The sequence below is a fragment of the Xiphophorus maculatus genome, chromosome 2, assembly GCF_002775205.1.
Source record: "Xiphophorus maculatus strain JP 163 A chromosome 2, X_maculatus-5.0-male, whole genome shotgun sequence".
NCBI classification, from domain to species: Eukaryota; Metazoa; Chordata; class Actinopteri; order Cyprinodontiformes; family Poeciliidae; genus Xiphophorus; species Xiphophorus maculatus.
In genome coordinates, this window is record NC_036444.1 from 6,246,266 (window position 1) to 6,265,830 (window position 19,565).

The 19,565-nt window shown below is 36.8% G+C and overlaps 2 protein-coding genes across 5 annotated transcripts; one reads left to right on the forward strand and one right to left on the reverse strand.

The window, feature by feature from the left end:
• Positions 1 to 134: 134 nt before the first annotated feature.
• edc3 (enhancer of mRNA decapping 3) lies at positions 135 to 6,290 on the reverse strand. Its single transcript, XM_005795929.2, has 7 exons — positions 6,160 to 6,290; positions 5,758 to 5,924; positions 4,851 to 5,077; positions 4,427 to 4,765; positions 4,191 to 4,344; positions 3,133 to 3,350; positions 135 to 2,305 (listed from the first exon to the last, which is right to left on the reverse strand). The coding sequence occupies exons 2-7, from the start codon at positions 5,919 to 5,921 to the stop codon at positions 1,971 to 1,973; spliced, it is 1,437 nt and encodes a 478-aa protein (XP_005795986.1). The 5' UTR covers positions 5,922 to 5,924; positions 6,160 to 6,290; the 3' UTR covers positions 135 to 1,970.
• Positions 6,291 to 8,991: 2,701 nt separating this feature from the next.
• LOC111610968 (putative leucine-rich repeat-containing protein DDB_G0290503) lies at positions 8,992 to 17,734 on the forward strand. 4 transcript variants are annotated; one of them, XM_023346302.1, is made up of 16 exons: positions 8,992 to 9,124; positions 9,216 to 9,295; positions 10,019 to 10,141; positions 10,803 to 10,886; positions 10,975 to 11,183; positions 11,284 to 11,548; positions 12,897 to 12,936; positions 13,092 to 13,134; positions 13,228 to 13,446; positions 13,519 to 13,603; positions 13,692 to 13,782; positions 13,901 to 13,992; positions 14,521 to 14,619; positions 15,216 to 15,335; positions 15,421 to 15,546; positions 17,301 to 17,734. In XM_023346302.1, the coding sequence occupies exons 3-16, from the start codon at positions 10,052 to 10,054 to the stop codon at positions 17,304 to 17,306; spliced, it is 1,569 nt and encodes a 522-aa protein (XP_023202070.1). In that variant the 5' UTR covers positions 8,992 to 9,124; positions 9,216 to 9,295; positions 10,019 to 10,051; the 3' UTR covers positions 17,307 to 17,734. The 4 variants fall into 4 exon arrangements, with proteins under 4 accessions (XP_023202070.1, XP_023202080.1, XP_023202060.1 ...); XM_023346312.1 differs by lacking the exon at positions 17,301 to 17,734 and having other exon boundaries at positions 13,228 to 13,285; positions 13,373 to 13,446; positions 15,421 to 15,639; XM_023346292.1 differs by lacking the exon at positions 17,301 to 17,734 and having other exon boundaries at positions 8,992 to 9,142; positions 15,421 to 15,639.
• Positions 17,735 to 19,565: the final 1,831 nt, after the last annotated feature.

Below are 19,565 nucleotides of genomic sequence, written 5' to 3' on the forward strand. Positions count from 1 at the left end.
TTGCCCCACCTTGGTTTTACTGCGCACATGCGCACTGTGGCAGTCCTGCTAAAAATAAGACCCAAACCGAGCGAAGTAGGAACTTGATCAATGAGGCAATGTTTACAAAAAAAAATTTTCAGACATGCAAACAATGAGTGGTTATCGGTTTTTATTAGACATGAAAAATGCAAAGTTTCTGCACAAGACGATCAGTGACAATGAAGTTTTCACTTCACAACAGCCTCCTGTGCAGAACCAACGCAACTCAGCCACCACTGACATTTTCTAATGCGGTTCTTCTGAACGGAGAAAATAAAACTCAGTTCCCATTTCTCTGTGGAAAAAAAAACAACAAAACAAAACAAAAAAAGCCTATCAGTCATAATCATCCTAAAGCTTCGGGGTTTTAAAAGAGGAAGCGTGGAAATGTTTCCTTTTATCGCCTCCTGCTGGCCAATAAACAAACGTCACATTCAGCAACGCTGGCTTCACTTTCCAAGCCAGGCTTGTCTCAACAGATGTGAAATAATTACACATCAGGCAAGAGGAATGTTGGAGAAAAAGAGAACTATTGTGCATGGCTGTAGCCGTCATCGAACACGTACATCAATCCTGTGAAAGCTGCTTCTTAGATGTTGGAAATTTTATCTTTAAATAATAAAAAAAATAATAAAGTACTAGGATTAGTAATCTCAACTTTACCCAGATCTTAAAAAACCTGATAGTGAGAGTGTTAAATAATGCTAACAAGGTAGTAACTTTATTTCTGGACTCATTACAAATGAAAATGATACATAAATAAAAAAAAGAATCAGTTTTCATTGTCAAGCGTACATGGAAAGATGTGTCACCCTCAGAAGATGGCACAACAGCAGCTCTTGTTCACAGTTTCATGATGTTTTTTCTAAATATTTTCTGGTATATATCATTTACCAATTTTTTTTTTGTTTTGTTTTTTGGGAATTGCTGTTATTGGTTCACAAAAGCTACTCTGTACAGGACGTCACAGCTCAGAGCAGAAATAATCGAATCGTGGCCAAATAAAAATGTGCATTTTTTGCTAAATGTCAGAGGTGTCAGATATTTTCCATGAATCAGAAATATTAACCTTGTTGTGTTTTAGAGCCTGCTCTTTCTGGACCTTATTTTATGCAGAAACTTTCAAACACGCCATTATAATCTTCTTTCAAAACATGTGTTGACAAAGTATTTCTCCCCACTTGAGCAGCAGGGGTTTTTTTGCTGCTCCACTTTACCAGAACCTAAATCTAACGACTGTTTATCAACCGGGCAGCCGGCCCAATCACAGGAATGAGTACAAAAATACAAAATCATCTCGGCTCGTATTTGAGCTACGAATATGCCAAATTAGATTTTTATAAACCGAGAACCCAATTCTAATACTGGTGCATGCAGAGTGGCATATAAAACAGTAACTTTAATTTAATTCTGCTCTCTTAGCTAATCTGCTCAAAACGCTACTGAAGTTACATCTACAAACTCCCTGCTTTCATGGCTCAAAAGCATTCAGTGCGTTTTCTATCTGTGCCGTCAAAAGGTATGAAAAAGAAAGAATATAAATCAGCACATCGAAAGACAAAGGAGGCTTCCTGTAGAGACTCTGCTGCAGATTAACGTCATGTAAACCTGAAAACACAAACTGAACACCGAAAGTCTAAGCTTTGGAGCCAATTGGGTTTCCGCAGTGAAAATTAAGTGTATTGTACAATGGATTTAGAATAAACTGTTCAAAGTTAAGTGATTGTCCTTCTTTAAACTGTGTTACAATCCCATAGCTTAATCACCAAGATGACCAATAAAGACTTGAAAGCTTCCACATTTGTAAAAAAACAAAACGAAGTATGCATCAGTGGTCCTTGAGCGTGAGCAAACAGTTCAAACAATGACTTAGAGATGAAACTCATGGAATATAAGGCGCCAAAACCTAAATGGTCAAGGAAGGTGAATGGTTTAATCAATCAGTCTCGTTAAGCGGAGTGCAGGGGGATGACGAATTTACAACCAAACGGAGAGTGGTACTTGATTCCCACTTCCTGGAACACCTGCAGAGGAACACCGATGTCGCACAGGTAAACTCTGCCGGCGCCTTCGGCCAGAGGAAGGGGCAGGCAGAGCGACAGCGACCACTTGGCCTCGACTGCATGGCCCTGCCCGCTTACAGGGGGGTCCAGGCTGAGCACCGGCGCTCTGTTCTGGTTGGCCCAGTCCGCAGCCGCCCGGTACCAAGGCTGGTCCATCAGGAATGTGTTCTCGTGGCAGTCCAGACAGTTTATGATTAGATCCACTGGGGTGTCTGGGAGATCTAAAGGGAGAAAAACAACAAGCGTGACCCACTGGTGATCATTTCATTAAAAAAAATAATAAAATTCACACAGCAGAAAAATGAGACCCACATTTTTTGACCACATGTGGGCCTGCTAGGAGGATACATTTTTCTGGATGATAAATTGTCCCAGAAGTCCTTGCAATAAACAATAATATTGTAATTTTGAGGTCATTTTAAAGTAAAACAACAGTAATGGCATAATAATGCAAGAACACATTCTTAGAGATCAATAAACTTTAAATTCTAATGAACATTTAACACTGGAACCAGAAGACATTTTTAAATATCCAAAATAAAACAAAACATAAACAACAAATAAAATGAATCAAACTATCTGTAAACAAAATATGGTCCTAAATCAGATTGTTTTCAAATCGTCTCCGCTATGAACGGTCGTGTCGTATTTTATCTGACTTTTACACTGTAAAAACCCAAAATCTTACCAAGTATTTTTGTCTAGTTTCTACTCCAAATATCTTAAACTTGAAGTAAGACAAAACTAACTTACAAGTAACTTATCAGATGTTTTTAAGTCAGTAATTTCTGAATATTGATGAAAAAGTACTAGTTCCACTGGCAGATTATTTAACTTATACCGAAACATTTTCCCATGTCTGGCAGATTATAAGTGAAATAAACGCTTTGGAGTTGTAAATCACTTACACGGAAGTTTGATGGCTCATTTAATTATTGGTATGAACAACCATGCAAGTCGCATTTCATAATAAAAAATGAAATAAAAATTGAAATTGAGCACCACTCTCTGCTGTGTGAACATAGCCTGCACCACCAGCCAGGCTCACCTTTGATGCTGGACACCTGTTTGCCGCCGGTCTTGTTGAAAAGCGTCAGCTCGCTTGTCACGGCGTCGAGCATCTTGACGAAGTTGGGCAGAAACAGTATGACCTCCACTTCGTGGTTGGCCAGGTGGCGGCCGCAGCTGATGCCCTGCGCTCCCTGAACATGAGGCCCACACAGCAGCGCCACCGTGGGCCGCTGATGGAGGTTTTTGGGTGTAAATCTGAAAGACGTAAACAATTTAGAAAAGACAATTAAACAGATTTTTTGACTTCCTATAATTACTAATGTCCAAAATTTTTCCAGACATTTGAGTGAAAAACAATTTTACCATTTGAGTTTTATGTATTAATCATGAGAGCATTATTGACGTCTGATTCAACAAACGGATAAAGGCCACTAGATTACATATTTATTGACAAATAATTCCACCAACTTTACAAATTTATAGCAGATTTGTCAAATCTAGACTGAATTATTATACACTAAACATTCTGTTTATACATTTTACACATGGTAAAAGTTTAAAAGTTAAAGAGTTTTGGTGGTTTGTTTGATGCCTAAACCAGATCAAGTTTTAAAACCACAAACAGTCAAAGACTTGGAAGATTTAAATAAAAAGAAAGCACTGAAACTCCATTTTTATTTATTTTTTGATGCATTCATATTTATAATTTCTCTCAAGCAGTAAATCAAAGTTTTACGAAAGAATCAACTTGAGATGTGCGAGGTCAACCGCTTTGTTGTTTAGAAATCCATATTTTAGATGTTGTATATACGAGAATAAAGAATGAAGTTTGAAAACCTAAACCTTTTTGCGATAAACAATTTTTTTGTTTTTATCCAGAATTAAAAAGTGCTAAAAGCAAAGTCCAGATTTTGATGAACTTTGCAAAAATGAAAATGGAAAAAAAAAAAAAAGCGGCTGTTCAACATGTAAAAGCAAAAAAACCGATTGACTCAAAACGTGTTTTTTCTCAACATACCTTCAGTCTAATTCCTCATAATTCAGAATTAAGGTTGAACTTTTAACTAAATGCTTCCTCCAAGTCAATATTCGTACCTGTTGGGCCCTCCTAACAACGTGAGTGTCATCTGGCTGGCACACACTCCAGTCATCTCCAGTCTCCGCTCCAGCGTCAGGCCGTAGCGCTCGGCAGCAGACAACAGACGCTTGTGGAGCTCATAGGAAATACTCGGAACAACAAGTCCAGAGTCTGTATGACGTAAAGTAAAGAAGCAGGTTTAAACTACTCTACTGAACACTGTACTTCAGTTGCTGCAACGTAAAACACGTACCAGTGCAGTACTCTTTGTGCCCAGACTGTGGTACAACAATCTGTCTATAAACAATCGGTTTGACCTCCAGGATGTTCTCGTCGTGGCGGTACCGTGTGGGCGTCTGATCCTGAGGCGTGCCACGCGACCTCGCGCCGTTACGTCGCTCTGTGGTGTCAATCTCTGAGAAAACTGCAGCTTTGTCGAACAGTGCCAGGTTTCCTTCAAAATCAAAATCCGTATCCAGCCCGTCATCCATGCCGTCGCCGAAGCACTCGTCGTCTCTGTTTTTCATCTGCCCGTTTTTCACTCCATTCTTTTTCGGCGTCGCTTGGTTTGCCCCTCGACTGGTGGACGACCCTGATAGTATCGGGGAAAAAAGCAGCTATTAGCGTCTCAATATTCATAGGAAAGTTTTACCTGCAGCCAAATGAATCACACCTACAGGAGTTATGTCTTCGACGAAAGCCTTTAGGTTGACCCAGTGCATCCAGGTGACGTTCTCCGTAACTTTTAGAGCACTGCTGTGGAGAGTTCAGCTTCTCCACAGATCTGGGATCCCCCTTTGGAACGGCAACTGGGACAGCGTTTCCCTTTGCAGCAACACTGGAAGCTGCCCTGGCATTAAAGTTTCTGATGTCCAAAATTTTTAGTTCTTGTATATCAATGGCACTGGAAGAAAAAACAACAAAAAAAAAACAAGAGAGAACTTCAGTAAAATGCAAAATGGATCAGATTTGACCATTTATAGAAACCCAGTAGCATACATAATTGTTTTTCACTTCTAAGATTGTCGCAATTAATTGCACGATAAATTAAAGTGAGCTCGATAATTTCTATTGTGGCGATTAATATTTTTGAAGGCTAATTTTGTTTACAGAGACTTTATAATCTTATTTTTGGTTTCAGTTGTTTGTGGTTTTTATTTCCTTGTCATTTGTTGTGTTTGATTTTGGATATTTAAAATGTCTCCCAGTTCCAATGCAGAGTTCATTATAAAATAAAACTTTAACTTGATAGGGCCATTATCAATTTATTATCTGAAAATGGTCTCAAAACAACAGTTATCGCTTATCGCAATAATTCCGGAGGTAATTTATCGTCCAGCAAAGTTTCTTATTGTGAAAGGCCTGCTCACTTCTGGAAACCAGTATTTTGAGTTTGTATCACATTATTTGAAATGAAAATGCCAGAACACGAGAGGAAGTGCTTAAATATAAAAACAGGTTAGCAGCAAAACAACAACTTGGGTCAAAACACCATTTCTATTTAGATTGAAATTGTACTGTTTCAATAAAACAGACCCAAGTTGTGGGAAAAGTAGAATCGAGAACATTTAAGTCGAGGTTTACCTGAATGTGACCTCAGGAACGGGACATTTGACCCCATTGTGGAAAGGTTGTCGTAAGGAGATGGTCTGGCTGGACTGGTCCACAGATGACACTTCTCCTTGATAAACTCCCAGCGTTGGTCCACAGTTAAGAGACACCAAACTACCCAACCAGTCCGAGGCCATTATCTGCAATAAATATTCTATTTCAAATGAACATGAACAGCTAAAAAAGTCACACCAATAATCACCGACTTATAAGTCCGAACAAGTTAACATTCAGGCAGTACAGCGAAATATTCACAGTTTGGAGCTAACGTATGAAAACGTACTTAGCAATAGCTTCGGCCTTGTATCAAGCTAAGTTGCTATCTAAAACTCATTTCAGTTGAAAAACCCTTTAAATAAAGACAAAGTTTTATACCTTTCCAATGTTAAATCGATGCGGACTCCTTTGTACAGCTCAAGGCAATGCAATTTTCAAACAACGGCTAAGAAGATAGCTCTTTGAGATTAGCCTCTTAGCTTTTAAACGGCTACTGACACTAGCTTCCTGTTTCCGGGAAACCTCACTTTTCAAAATAAAACACGTGAGAACTCTTTCTCCATGACAACAAAATAACTTCAAGGAGGTTATTTTGTTTATTCATTCATTTATTCTGTAATATGTATGTTGATTTACATGGATGCGTTCGAGCAATGAATAACTAAATTGATTATACATAGATTACCAAGGCCGGTTTATTTACATTTCTATCTGGTTTACAGTAAAATAGATTAAGTTCTGTTTACTAATTAATTATATTTAACACTTTTGACCTTAAACTGAACATACAATTATCAAAGAATACTGCATTAGATGTGGGTTGTTAATTGTTTGGAGATGTTTTCGAAATTTTGCCAATTTCTCTTTCAAAATAACTTACAATGAGTCAGATAGAATAAAAATATTCTGAGAATCAGGGGCGCCGTATAGGGGGGAAAAGTTATAACGTTTGAAGTGATGGTGTTCAGCAGCAGTCAGTGAAAGACAAGAACAACTGTGGCTGTTACTATGCTGCTAAGAAAAATAATAAAGTCAGGTTTTCAAAAAATAGAGAGACAGAGAGAGAAAAAGGTAAAAATGTCCATTTGTAACCCAGTTTGTATATGTCAAATACAAATTGGCTCAACGAACCATATGTTCTAATAAAAGAGCAGTACTGCTGTATTCTGGCCTGACTTACTTATCCAAGAATCAACTTTGGATTTAGTCACAGGGATGCAACATTTCACACTAAGCTGAAGAAAATCTGCATCCGTAGAGACAATTTACCACAAACCTTAACACTAAAGAATAAAGCCTTAAAAGAACAAAAGAGCAAGAAACAGTTTTCTTTTCTTGTGCCAAATTTACTGTAGAAAATATTTAATAAAAAGAAAGCTCATTGGTGTTTTAGAAATGTCAGTAAACAACTGATTGAGGTTAAATGAGATCATGTGGAGAATATCTAGGGAGTGGGGAGCATCGCTCTGTCATCCAGCTGCTTTTAATGAACTGAGGTCAGCATGGATACTCCCAGGATGGCCTTTACAGACAATCTCAAAACTATGCAAGGAAAACAAATGAAGCAGGTTGACTCTGATAGTGAACAGGAGAGGATTTCTGAAGTAAGATCCCATTAGAGCAGGGCGTCCAAACATTTTGTGATCACAAAAACAGACCCAGATCACAAAAAGGGCCAAAAAGAAAAAAAAAAAAGCAAATAAAGTAATCCAATTTTATTTTATCCAAAATGGATGTTATTCATTGTAGATCCAAACCTTAGAAGAGATTTTGCACATTTGCTTTATTAAAAGAAAAGCATCTAGTTTTCAGTATCTTTTGCCCTCAATTAAACAAATTTGGTTTCAGCAATAAGAGTAAGATTTGGGTCACTTTCTTTCAAAAAGATTGCTATGTTTAGGCCAAGTTTAATAAAAACAAACTGATTTATGTGCAGCAAAATAAAAGTCCGAATAAGCATGATTCTACTTATCGTAAAAGTTTGGTCACAAAAAGACAAATATGACTTCATGTTGTAATTAACATTTTCCATTGTAAGAAAATTATATCAGTTATATCAGTTATACTCTGGTTATAAATAAAATCTCTATCTGCATCAACCACTTGTGCTTGATGGTGCAAATTTGTGTTACTTCTGAATTGCAGTTGTGGGCCGCAAAAATTTACATTAGAGAAATTGTTCTCTTAGTTAGGACTGTTACTCAGAAATCAGATTTTTGGATGACATACGTCATAATATGTATAATTAAAAACGTGTCATGACAGAAGGGTTTGTGGATGAGTCCAGTAGCGGTGACGATGTGTTTCCTGTCACGTAAACAGTGGAAATATCAGCAGACATGATCCAATAATAGATGCCCACCTCCAGATAACAGCTTTGTGTGAAAGTTTGTCCTCTAGGCAGACTGCTGAGCCATTTCTTCCTAACAGAAACGACGGACAACTTAAACCTTGGAGGACGCTGCAGGACGTTTCGTCCATAATTCAAACATTAGTTTATTTTTTACTCGTGGACCTGGACATGTGGAACTCCAGATCTGACTTTACAGCCCGGGTAAGAGCTAAAAGTAAATGTTCTTCATTTCACCCCCAAAAAAAAGAAATCTAAAAAAATTTGCTCTTTTTTCTTTTTAGTCTTCCTCATGGTGTGGGTCAGGGTTTACGTCAAGAGCCAGTTCCAGGTAACTGGACCGTTTTTATGGTCTTAAAGTGATAACAGCAGCCTCTTCATGCACACCTGTTGTTTTTTAGAGTCACACAATCTAACAATGAAACCTTTACAGAAAGATTATTTCACTTGTATCATGTCATTTTTCTCATAAGAGAAATAATCCACCAATTTAACTAGTGCTTCTTCATCGATATTAAGGAATTATTGACTTAAAACAAGCTCCGACATCTTGCTAAAAAGTCACATGTAAGTTAGTTTTGCCTCATTTCAGTTGTAGTAAAATATTTGCACAAGAGACTAGACCAAAATACTTGGTAAGATTTTGTGTTTTAGCAGTACAGTGGTGATTCTTAAGTAAGTTGGGTAACTTTGGACCAGTCTTGTGTTTGCTCATGTTGCAGTGCTGGTGCCTCCAGAAGGAGCGATCTGGGTCTAAGGAGGTGGCGGTCAATGTACCATCTAGAGCCTGAGAGTCCTACAAGGTCGTTTTCACCATTTGGAGCAGAAATATGGGCTGGTCGAGCTGAAAGGAGCTTCAGACAAACAGAAGTTTTGCCGTGGCTCCAGGACGCTCATGAGCGGCTGAACTCTAAGCTGGACCGGCTGAGGACCAGAGAAGCTACTCTGGGCTACAACAAAACGATGGCACAGATGCTCGACATGGAACAGAAGGTGCAATACAAGATAAAAGTAATGGATTTTAATTATTTATTTTTATTTGTATGATTTAGTAAATATTAACATGTACTCCTGTGTCACACAGCTGCTATCTAAAACGATGGATGCTTTCAGTCAGGATGAAGTGTTTGAGCAGAGTCCACAGTGTCGAGATCTCCAAGAAAAGTAAATAAAAATTAAACCTGCCGTGTGTAACTGCTACAAAAATCAGCTTTTTACATATTCTATCAATTCTATTGTGTTGTGACAATGAGGCAGATAATTTGTGAAAAAATAAATTTCCTCCCTGAGCTACTATTAATGTATGCCCTGCTTCTGGTCCAAAATAACCAATCAGAGTCAGGAGGCGGGTCTTAGCGCTGTCAATCAACCCTTTGTTGAACATAATAGTGGAAAAACAACTTATCATTCCAAGAAAACTCTATCGGTGTCCATGTTAACTAACCTGAACATTCATGAAATGCTCCATTATCTGGACGGCGATGTAGCACAGCAGAGATTGCCTGAGCAGCATGTACATGAGGATGATTTACTGCTGGCTCTGATTGGTTGTTCTTGACCTGGAGCTGTGTATTTGTGCAGAAATGCAGAGAACAGAAACGTATCACAACATAGTGACAGTTTTAACAAATGTAAAAAACATTTTTTTTAAATAAAAGTTATGTACTGCAGTTAAAGAGAATTAATAAAAATCTTTTAAAGAGTCCAAAAGCTGGAAAATGAGCTGCTGCACATGAGGTCTTCTCTGGTGAACGATCAGCTGACGTCTCCTCTGGCAGCTTCACACAGCAAATCAAAGACTCCAGGAGATGTAAAGAAACAGGTGTCTGACCTTTGAATATGTCTGTTTCTGCTTTTTTCTACATGTAAATTCTGGTTTGAATACAGGAGAAGAAAGATCTGACAGAGGTGGACAAGCTGATGGAGGCTCTGAGAGAAGCTGAGGCGAGAGCCGCAACTCTCCAAGAAGAACGAAACAAAGCTCTCCAGGATCTCCAGACTTCTGCTGAGGTAAATCAAACAAATAAATCCTGAAAACAATCTTAAATATAGCATATGTGTCAAACTTAAGGCCCGTGGGCCAAATCTGGCCCGCCATAGCTTTTTATGTGGCCCTTTAGATTCTAGACTAAACACTAAATAGGCTTAAATATTATGTTTTCAATCAAATCAATGCAGTTTTTACCATTTACTGCCGAATTATATCAATGGGTCCCTCCAGTTTCTTGAGAATTATTGTGGAAATTCATGCAAAATCAACAATTTCCCACATTTATTTGTGCTAATAATTTGGAGTTTATTGCAGATGTCTCTCAAAAATGGTCAAAAACTTTATTTATTGTACTAAACAGCTGCCTCAGCCTTAGGTGATGTCAGATTATAGTTCATGATCTACACAGCGAGTAATAAAAAGTTGCTTTTACCGTACCACAAACACTTTGACGTTTATTGCAAAAATCACAAAAAGCATCACAAAATCCTGGAGGGACTGAAAGGATGTTCAGTAATATTATTTAATTTTAAGAATACATTGATATTTTAACAGTTTGTGAACTGGTTTTATCAATATTTTCTGGCACAACCGGCCCTGTAAGTGAATTCATGATCTTGATTTGGCCCAGAAAGTTTTTATCTGATTTCAGATTTTTTATTTGTCTTTTTGTCTATGCAGACGCAGAAGATGCTGATTAATCAAATGGAGGAGATGGAAAAAAAAGTCAGTGACGTCGTCACTAAACCAAAGGAGAACTCAGAGGTTCTCAGAGAGATTTTAGTTGTTTTGTTAATTTATTTTATTTATTTGAGTTCTTAACTCAACTGCTTGTGTTGTTTCTTTGGAGCAGGTAAATGAACAATTGAGACAAGAACTGGAAGTGATGAAGAAACATCTGGCTGAGTCACAACATCAACTGCAGGAGCTAAACGAGGAGAGAAACATAAAATTAAGACAGATCACAGATCAGATCAGAGAAAAGGAGAATCTGCTGACTGAAAGAAACCCAGGAGGACATGATGCATTAAATGAATCAACAGGAAACAACAACCAGTGCAGGTGAGATGGTAAACAGGGGAACTCAACCGTAACTGAAGGTCAAATTTAGATATTAACTCTGCAAGTTAACACAGTTATAACGAAAATATATATTTCACAGAACATCTACAGAAGATTTGGACCTAGAAAATCAGAAACTGCAGAACCATTGTGTCTGTTTGGAAGAAAAGCTCAAAGAGAAGGAAAAGATGCTGCAAATGCACGAGAAAATGTATCAAAAAAAGGATGAAATGAGACTCCTGCGCATTAAAGAACTAGAAGATTTGGCCTCACACTGGACAGAAAAATGGCAAAATGTTGCTTTGAACCTTCGGTCCACACAAGACGAGTTAGAAGAACTGAAGAGAAACTGCACCATTGATACAGTAAGCAATACATTTAAAACTCTTTAATGTGTTTTGGTATGTTTCATTGATAGTTTCAAGACATTTAGTATTTCAAGTTGCTCAGATGTGTACATAAACTTCAGGTTTCCTAATTAAATGTCATATGTTTTCACATTCTGCTTTAGAAATATTTTCATGGAGAACTTGAGCTAACCTTAATTTATCAGATCACAAAACTAAAAATATGATATCACATGTAGCATCCAGTCAATATTGAGAAAACTGCTGCGAACAGATGCAGAATCATACAGCCATATATTTTTGAAAAGCATTAGTCGAGCCTCCAGCACAACCGACAAGAATGCAGCAATTGGTTTCTGGATGGTAAGTCAACAACAAAACAGCACACACTGCAAAAGCACTAAATCTTATCAAGTATTTTTGGTCTAGTGTCTAGTGCAAATATCTTCGTAAAGTTGAAATTAGACTAACTAACAAGTAACTTTTCAGCGAGACATAGAAGCTTGTTTTAAGTAAATAATTCCTTAATATTGATTAAAAAGTGCTTGTTCCATTAGCAGATTATTTCACTTATAACGAGACATTTTCCCCTTGTTATAAGTTAATTTATCTGCCAATGGAACTACAACTTTTTCATCAATATTAAGAAATTATTTACTTAAAACAAGCTTCTATGTCTCGCTGAAAAGTTACCTGTAAGTTAGTTTCTTATTTCAAGTTTTCTAAGATTTGCAATAGAAACAATCCAAAATACTCTGTAAGATTTTGTGTTTTTGCAGTGCAAACAGCAGTAAAACAAGCTGACCAAATGTGCTGGAGCGCTGCTCGGGTTGCTAGGTGACAGGCAGGACTGGGGTTGCTAGGTAACGACGCATTGTGACTCAATAATCGGGTGGGATTTTTTTGTTATCTGCTAGCTAATTTCCCAGACACATGCTAAACAACATCTGGGTGAATTTTTTAAAAACATCTGGGCTGTTTTCAGAAGCAATTGAGACCCAAATGAAAGTGTAAAAATGGGGAAAAGTGAATTTTGCATCATAAATCCCCTTTCAAAAAAAATAAGTAAAAAGGTGTTTAAATTGTCTAACTTATGTTACTGCAGCAGGAATAGTAACAGGATTTCTTTGAAAGTCTTACTGAATTGGGAACAAAATAGAGTTGGTTCCCCAATTTCTTTTTGAAATTTTTTAACCAGAACAAAAAGTTTAGAAGTAGGCTTACAATTGTTAAAAAATAATGAGGTCATCTCCTTTCAGGAAGGAGATGCTAGTCCAATCCTCTCCTCTCTCCTCTGCTAGTAATTTAAGATAAAAAGGAGACCAAAAAATATCAGTTTACATAACGGTCGCTTTTAATCTTCCAGAGAGAATCTGGGTCTTTACTGAGGTGTGAACAGGAAACAGGTAAAGATGCATTTTGTTGTTCTATAATAAAAGTAAATATTTTCAATGAAGCTGCAATTAACCATCTTCATTAACTTTAACAAACCCAAGACAAAAAAGGTTTGTATTCTTTGAACACAAGGGGGCAGTAAAGCGCACTGAGCTTCTGTTTGCAGGTAGTGATTTGGTGCAGACTCTTCACAAAGACACACAGACAGAGTGAGTGGATTTTAATCAGATTTCCACAGAATGCAGGGTTGGAAAAATACTCGGAATACAACCTCTGTGATTTGACCTTTCATTGTTTCTCAGCCTTTCAGAATCCTCTTTAACGCCAGACTCCACATGCAGCAGTAATAAATCTCCTCAGGTAACAAGATGTTCCTCTCACAAACAAACATTTAATGTTAAAGTGTTAAAAAATGTAAATGTTAACCTGAGCATACACAATCCTCAGCTTTGGTCGCAAAACAGCGAGGTTCAGAGGCTGAAGCAAAAACTTTCAGAAACAGAAAGGGAAGTGAATGAAAGGTAAGACTAGTGTCAGAAAAACAATCAAAAAATGTTCCTAAAATGATTTTTTATTTTTTATTTCTGTGTTAGAGAGCATGATTTGAGGACTATGGAACGGCTAAGAGAGATGGAAAGAGCTGAGGCTCAAATTAGGATTTCTGCTCTTGAGCTCAAGGTACAAAAACCAACTCCTGGTTTAAACCACAGAGAAAAAGGCTAAAAGGTTGGGCTGTCTTTTTTCTTTCTCCACTTTGTTGTGAAAGCTCATGAAAAAGGCGTCTGAAGTTTGTCAAAACGGTGGAGGAGTTCAGGCGGATGTGTCAAACCCGGCCTCAATGCACGAGCAACAAGACGGTAGGAGCTTTTCCTTTTAAAAGGACATGCATGAAAAGGATATTAATAGTAATAGTAATAGTAATAGAGGGATTTCCCCTGCAGGGATTTAAAGCTTAAACCTTGTGTGTGATTTCAGAGTGGAGGGAAAAGTTGGATGAGACACAGCACCTAAATCCTCCAGTCCTCCACAAACATCCAAACCAGAGGCAGACGTTTTCCCACAGTGAGGTGAATAATTAACTGATTATTACGTTTTTTTTCTCTGACAAACAAAATAACTCTGCAGATTTTATAAAGACCTGTCACAATAAGAAGTTTTGCTGGATGATAAATTGTCCCAGAAACAAAAACATTGTCGTTTTGATACTATTTTCAACTAATATAATAATAACAGCATAATAATAAGACTAATAAACTTTCATTTTGTACAGAACACTCCACACTGGAACTGGCAGACATTTTAAATTTCCAAAATAAAACACAACAGCCAAAAACCACCAAATAAAAAGGAAACAAAAACCACAAACAACTGCAGCTGTAAAATAAATGGATTATGACATCTCTAAACAAAACTGGTCTTGAAAATAATTTAAATTATCAGAATGGAAATCAAAGACCTTATTTAAATTTATCATTACAATTAATTGCTCAAATCAAATTTGTTGCTCAAATCAATCAGTTTATCATGTACAAAAAAAAAGAGCAAAATATTTTATATACTAAAATATATGTGAATGACAAGTATCCTTTCTACAGGGTAAAAATAAGACTTTGTGGACTGAAGACAAGAAGAATAAAACCATCTGCCTTGTTGACCAAGAGGTGGAGCAGCAGAGAAGAATGGTCACTGAGCAGGTAGACCAAGACGATCTTCATTTCTGTCTGTCCAGTTTACATCTGGACATAATAAACATTTTTCTAGTGATGTATTTAAAATAAAGGTGACCTAATATTCTTCATTGGACAGATTAGAATAGTTCGATGTGCAATAAAAAACATGTTCATCACATCTTTTGCACAAAATCATTCTGAGATATTGAAGTTTTAGTCTGGTCAGTTCTGCCTACTTTGAGCTGTTTTAGGGCCTCCTGTCACTTTAAATCTAAATAAGCTGTTGCTGGCCACGTTCCCTAACTCAACTTTTACACTTTGGGTTGCTAGGTAACGGTCGGAATTCCACTGGGTTGCTAGGTAACAGGCGGGGCAAGTAGCAACACTTTTAATTCACAATCTCGACTTTACCAAAAACTTTGTTGGATTTTTATTCTGTCAACAAAATTTGGTTCACACAGCCTAGATCTGGCCACCTAAAAGAAAATGAGATGCCAATTTTTAATCGATCAATCATATATTTAGATTTTTAGGGAATACCATCAGATCAAGATGCTTTAATAAGTAATACATTTATGAATAAATAATGACTTTAAACTCCTACATCTCGTTGATTGTAGTTAAAGAGCTTGTTTAAGGAGCGAGAAGGAAAGGAGGCGAGATTTGCTGATACACAACCAGTTGCTCAAAGTGGATCCTCCTCAACTCAGGACTGGACTCCCACATCTCTGGTTATTAGGGTGAGAAGAAAACCCAGAGAAAATCCAACTTATTACGATTAAGATATGTAAACAAATCCAGTTTTTTGTTTGTTTGCTTTTTCAGGCTGCAGCAGACAGGAGAAATTGGCAGCCTGGCTCGGCTTTAATGCCGGTGTTGGAGGAGGATGAGGAGAACGGTGACTGGTCAGGAGTGGATGAAGGGGAAGTAAAACAGGAAGCCCACGCTGAGGTAAAACCTTCAAACTGCAGGTTTAAAAATATATATATTTAAGTCCAACTTTCCCTCAACCATAAAAATACGCAATAGTTTTCTGTCTGAATACTGAAATGTGTGAGTAATCATGGTACACACATAATCTCATCCAATAAAGATAGCGTCCCATTTCATTACCTATATATCCACATATGTGCAGACAGAGCTAATCCCAGCTTCTACTTTAATTAAACTGCATCCAGTACGAGGGGAGGGGATGAAGGTCTGGATGGCCAACTTCTTAAACTCCATGTTTTAGCAACAATCTAAAACATAAAAAGACTCTTTCTCCTCTGTTTTTGATAAATAACCACTTAGGTGGTGCAAATTTGATTCAAAAGGTAAGAGGAATCAGCCTCAGCATGAATCCTGCCTGCATATTGTATTAATATTAGACTGATTGAGAAGAGTGCTGAATGATGAAGAGTTTATTTTAACTAAAAGTCCACATATTTTTACATTTTTCATGTCGACATAATCAAAACATCAATGTAGAGAATTTGTGTTCAAATTTAGCCTGTCTATATATTGTAACCTCCCACTCTGTGCCAATTTATTTTAGACCTTGAGCCAAAATACGTATCAAAAGTGGCATTTCTGTGCCATCACAATGCTGAATTTCCTTTAAGTGTAAAATGATCCAGTTCAGGTTTCACCAATCTAAGTAACAAACATTAAAATATTACAGATTCCTTTGAAAACTATTAAATAGCCTTTTAGTTTATCACTAAACTTGATGTGTGGCCATCTTTTTTTAATGTTTATTATCCCGATTGACTGGACATTAAAATATGTGATAGAAAATCAGTTTAGGGGGCAGCTAAAATAAGTTTTGTTGCTTTTATTTAAATTCCCAAATGCTTATGAAGCCCTGAAAAGAAAGGCGCCCTGTGTGAGGAGCCATATGAAAACCTGCTACAGTGTGTTTATAAAGATAAAAACCTTAAAATGGTTTTTAAAATACTTCCAAATAACTTTTGTTATGCTAGGGAAAGAAAGGCAGAAGAAAAACTGAGTAGATATTTTAGGTTAGCTTAAATATGGCTGAGAATCTTAAACATCCAGACACTGAAAAGCTGCATTTGTGTGAATCGCCACATCTATTAAATCATGAGTACAAATCAGTAATTTGCAACTCATTAGAAATAAAACATGACAAAATATGATCCACTCAGTTACAACCTAACTCCTGCTTTGGCTGCAACTGATCCTGTAGCAATAAGCAATCAATTAATCAATTAATTTCATAATAAATTAAAATGAGCTCAATAATTTCCATTCTGATGCTTAATACTTTTGAAGGACAAAATTAGTTTACAGATACATCATCATCCATTTTATTCAGTTTCAGTTGTGTTCTTATTTCTGTTTTTTATTTATTGTTTTTGTCTGTTTTATTTTTTATATTTCAAATATCTTGCAGCTCCAGTGTGATCTCTACAGGTTTATTGATTTTTAATATTGCATTATTATGCCCTTATCAATATATTACTTGAAAATAGTCTCAAAACAGCAATATTATTGTTTATTGCGATAATTATTGTCCAGCAAAATTTGCAAATCGTTTGCTCTTAAACTATTTATTTGACAACTGGAGCTTTTGTTTAAGATTCTCACATTAATTTCTACTGTTTGATATATTTTGTTCACTTATTGTCCTTTTTTATGACATTTATCACATTTGAATATTAACAGTTTTATTTTTTTCCTCTTTTTTTCTGTTTAAAAAGTGCTAAAGTTTCACCGCTCTGGCTGCAAACTACAGAAATTGATTGTCTGTGTGGGGGAAAGGTGACCTGCGGTGGAGGAACACCATCAACCTGATGGAGTATTTCTGGATCAGACTGTAGATGTTTGCAATCAAGATGAAGATGAAGAAGAGGAAAAACTATAGCTTAGAAAATCCTCAGTATCTGGAGAAAACAAGCAGCATTGAACTCTCTAATCAAACTGAATGTTAGCCTATATTTTTGAAAGCATCACCCAGCTTTGTGCTCGTCACTTCACCAAATACTCTCTCCCTTACATACATTTTAAAGACTTTTTATATAAATGTCAATCAGTCAATTTAATTTTACAGGCTTATCTACAGAGTGCCTTGCAAAAATATTTACACTTTGTGACGTTGAAGCTCCAAACTTTCAAAGTGTTGAATAAATATGCAGTGGAAGAAAAACATTTTCACAAAATCTAAAAAGTCTTGTGTTTATTTGCATTAAACCATCATGAATAAATTATTTGTGGAGCCAATTACAGCTGTGAGTCTTTATGGGTGCTTTACTCCCAGCATAGCACAGCAACACATTTTCTGTCTGCTCTTCTGTGCAAAAAAGCTCAAGCTGAGTCGGATTTGATGGAGCACATCTGTGAACATTTTCAAGTCCTGCCACAAATTCCCAAATTGATTTAGGTCTGAACTTTGACTGGGTCATTCTTACAACATCCTTTGATCTAAAGTATTACAATGTAGTGCTGCCTGCAAATTTTAGTCACGCTTCCAGGTGTCAGTCTTGGAGTATTTTCTTGGTTGGAAAGCTTTCAATTCATGTTAATGGTAAACTGGCTTGACCATCAAAAGGTATAAATTTTGTTTTGTTTCTATGGATACTTAATTTTATATATCTGGTAGCCCATAAAACATCAACACAAAAATACATGCATGATAGAGTAGTTTGAGCCAAGAGGCTTGTAAGAACATCAACACATGACCGACACACATTCAATGTTAAAGTAGTGAATAAAAAAAATAATAATAAGAAACAAGATAATTCTTGAACTTCTTAACCAATTTCCCTTCATTTGACGGTGAGAGAACGGCTCAGATGGTTGAAACCTGGACAATCATCCCAAATGTACACCATAGATGGTTCTGGAAAACCATCATTGAGGTTCTGAAATGGAAATTTAAATATCATGCTAGCTCTGTGGCAGAAAACCAACCAATTTAAATTAAGTCCAACATTTCTAATAAGAAAATTGGTCAAATAGACCCATAGCAGAACCTTATAGACGACTTATTGATGAATATGACAGTAACATAAACCTGTATACTCACCTGTATACTCTTGTCTTTCTTTCATGCATATGATGGATGTATGTAAACTTCTCATTGGCACCATACTGTACAACACAAATGTCTATAAAATCCCATTTTTCTGTACACAGGCTGGATTTCTCTGCAGTAAAGACGTTGCTTATGCAGTCCCATAAAGATTATCTCGATCAGATTTTGTTCTAGACTGGAGCGTTTTCCTAAGGATTGAAAATGGTGAAGGATTAAACCACAATGGCATTACAGAAACAGATGATCTCCTGTTGTATTTAGCTTCTGCAAGACTTTACCTAATCCCTTGAACATGAAACACAAACACTGGGAATTACTTTACTTCTGCCCATAAAAATCAAAAGAAAGTTATTCCCACATGCAGTTAGAGGATTTATGTTTCTAAGTACACTTTTTTTTCTGTCAAATTAAAGGAACTCCAAGCTGGTTTACCTGCTGGTGCTGATGTGTGATCATGTCCAGGTTGTCAGCACTGGGGAATGTGGTTCTAATAGAGCAGGTCCGAACTGATAATCAAGCACAATGAGGATCTGCAGTGGACAACTCAGCTCTTTATACTAGAACATCCAATTGACCATTTGCACGTGACGTCACGCTCTCCAGAACTCCGCCCACTCCATCATGATGGGTGTCAAAACAACCAATGTGCTGCTTTAAAGCTAATCTAAAAACAGACATCTGGTAGATTAATATGGCTTTTATGTAGCTGATTTCACAGTGAGGTTTTTTGCATGTTCTCCTCTTGTGTTTTTGTGGGCTGGTCAGCCAGTATTTAAGTTTCCTCTTTGTCTCATCTAGGTAGGTTTGTTAGTTTGATTTAGTGTTCTTGTCAGTTTGAGTAGAGTCCGGTTACTTGACCTCTTTTATGGGCTCAATTTTGTCGTTTTCTATATTTACCCAAGTTTGTGTTTTGGGTTAAATAAAAAACAAC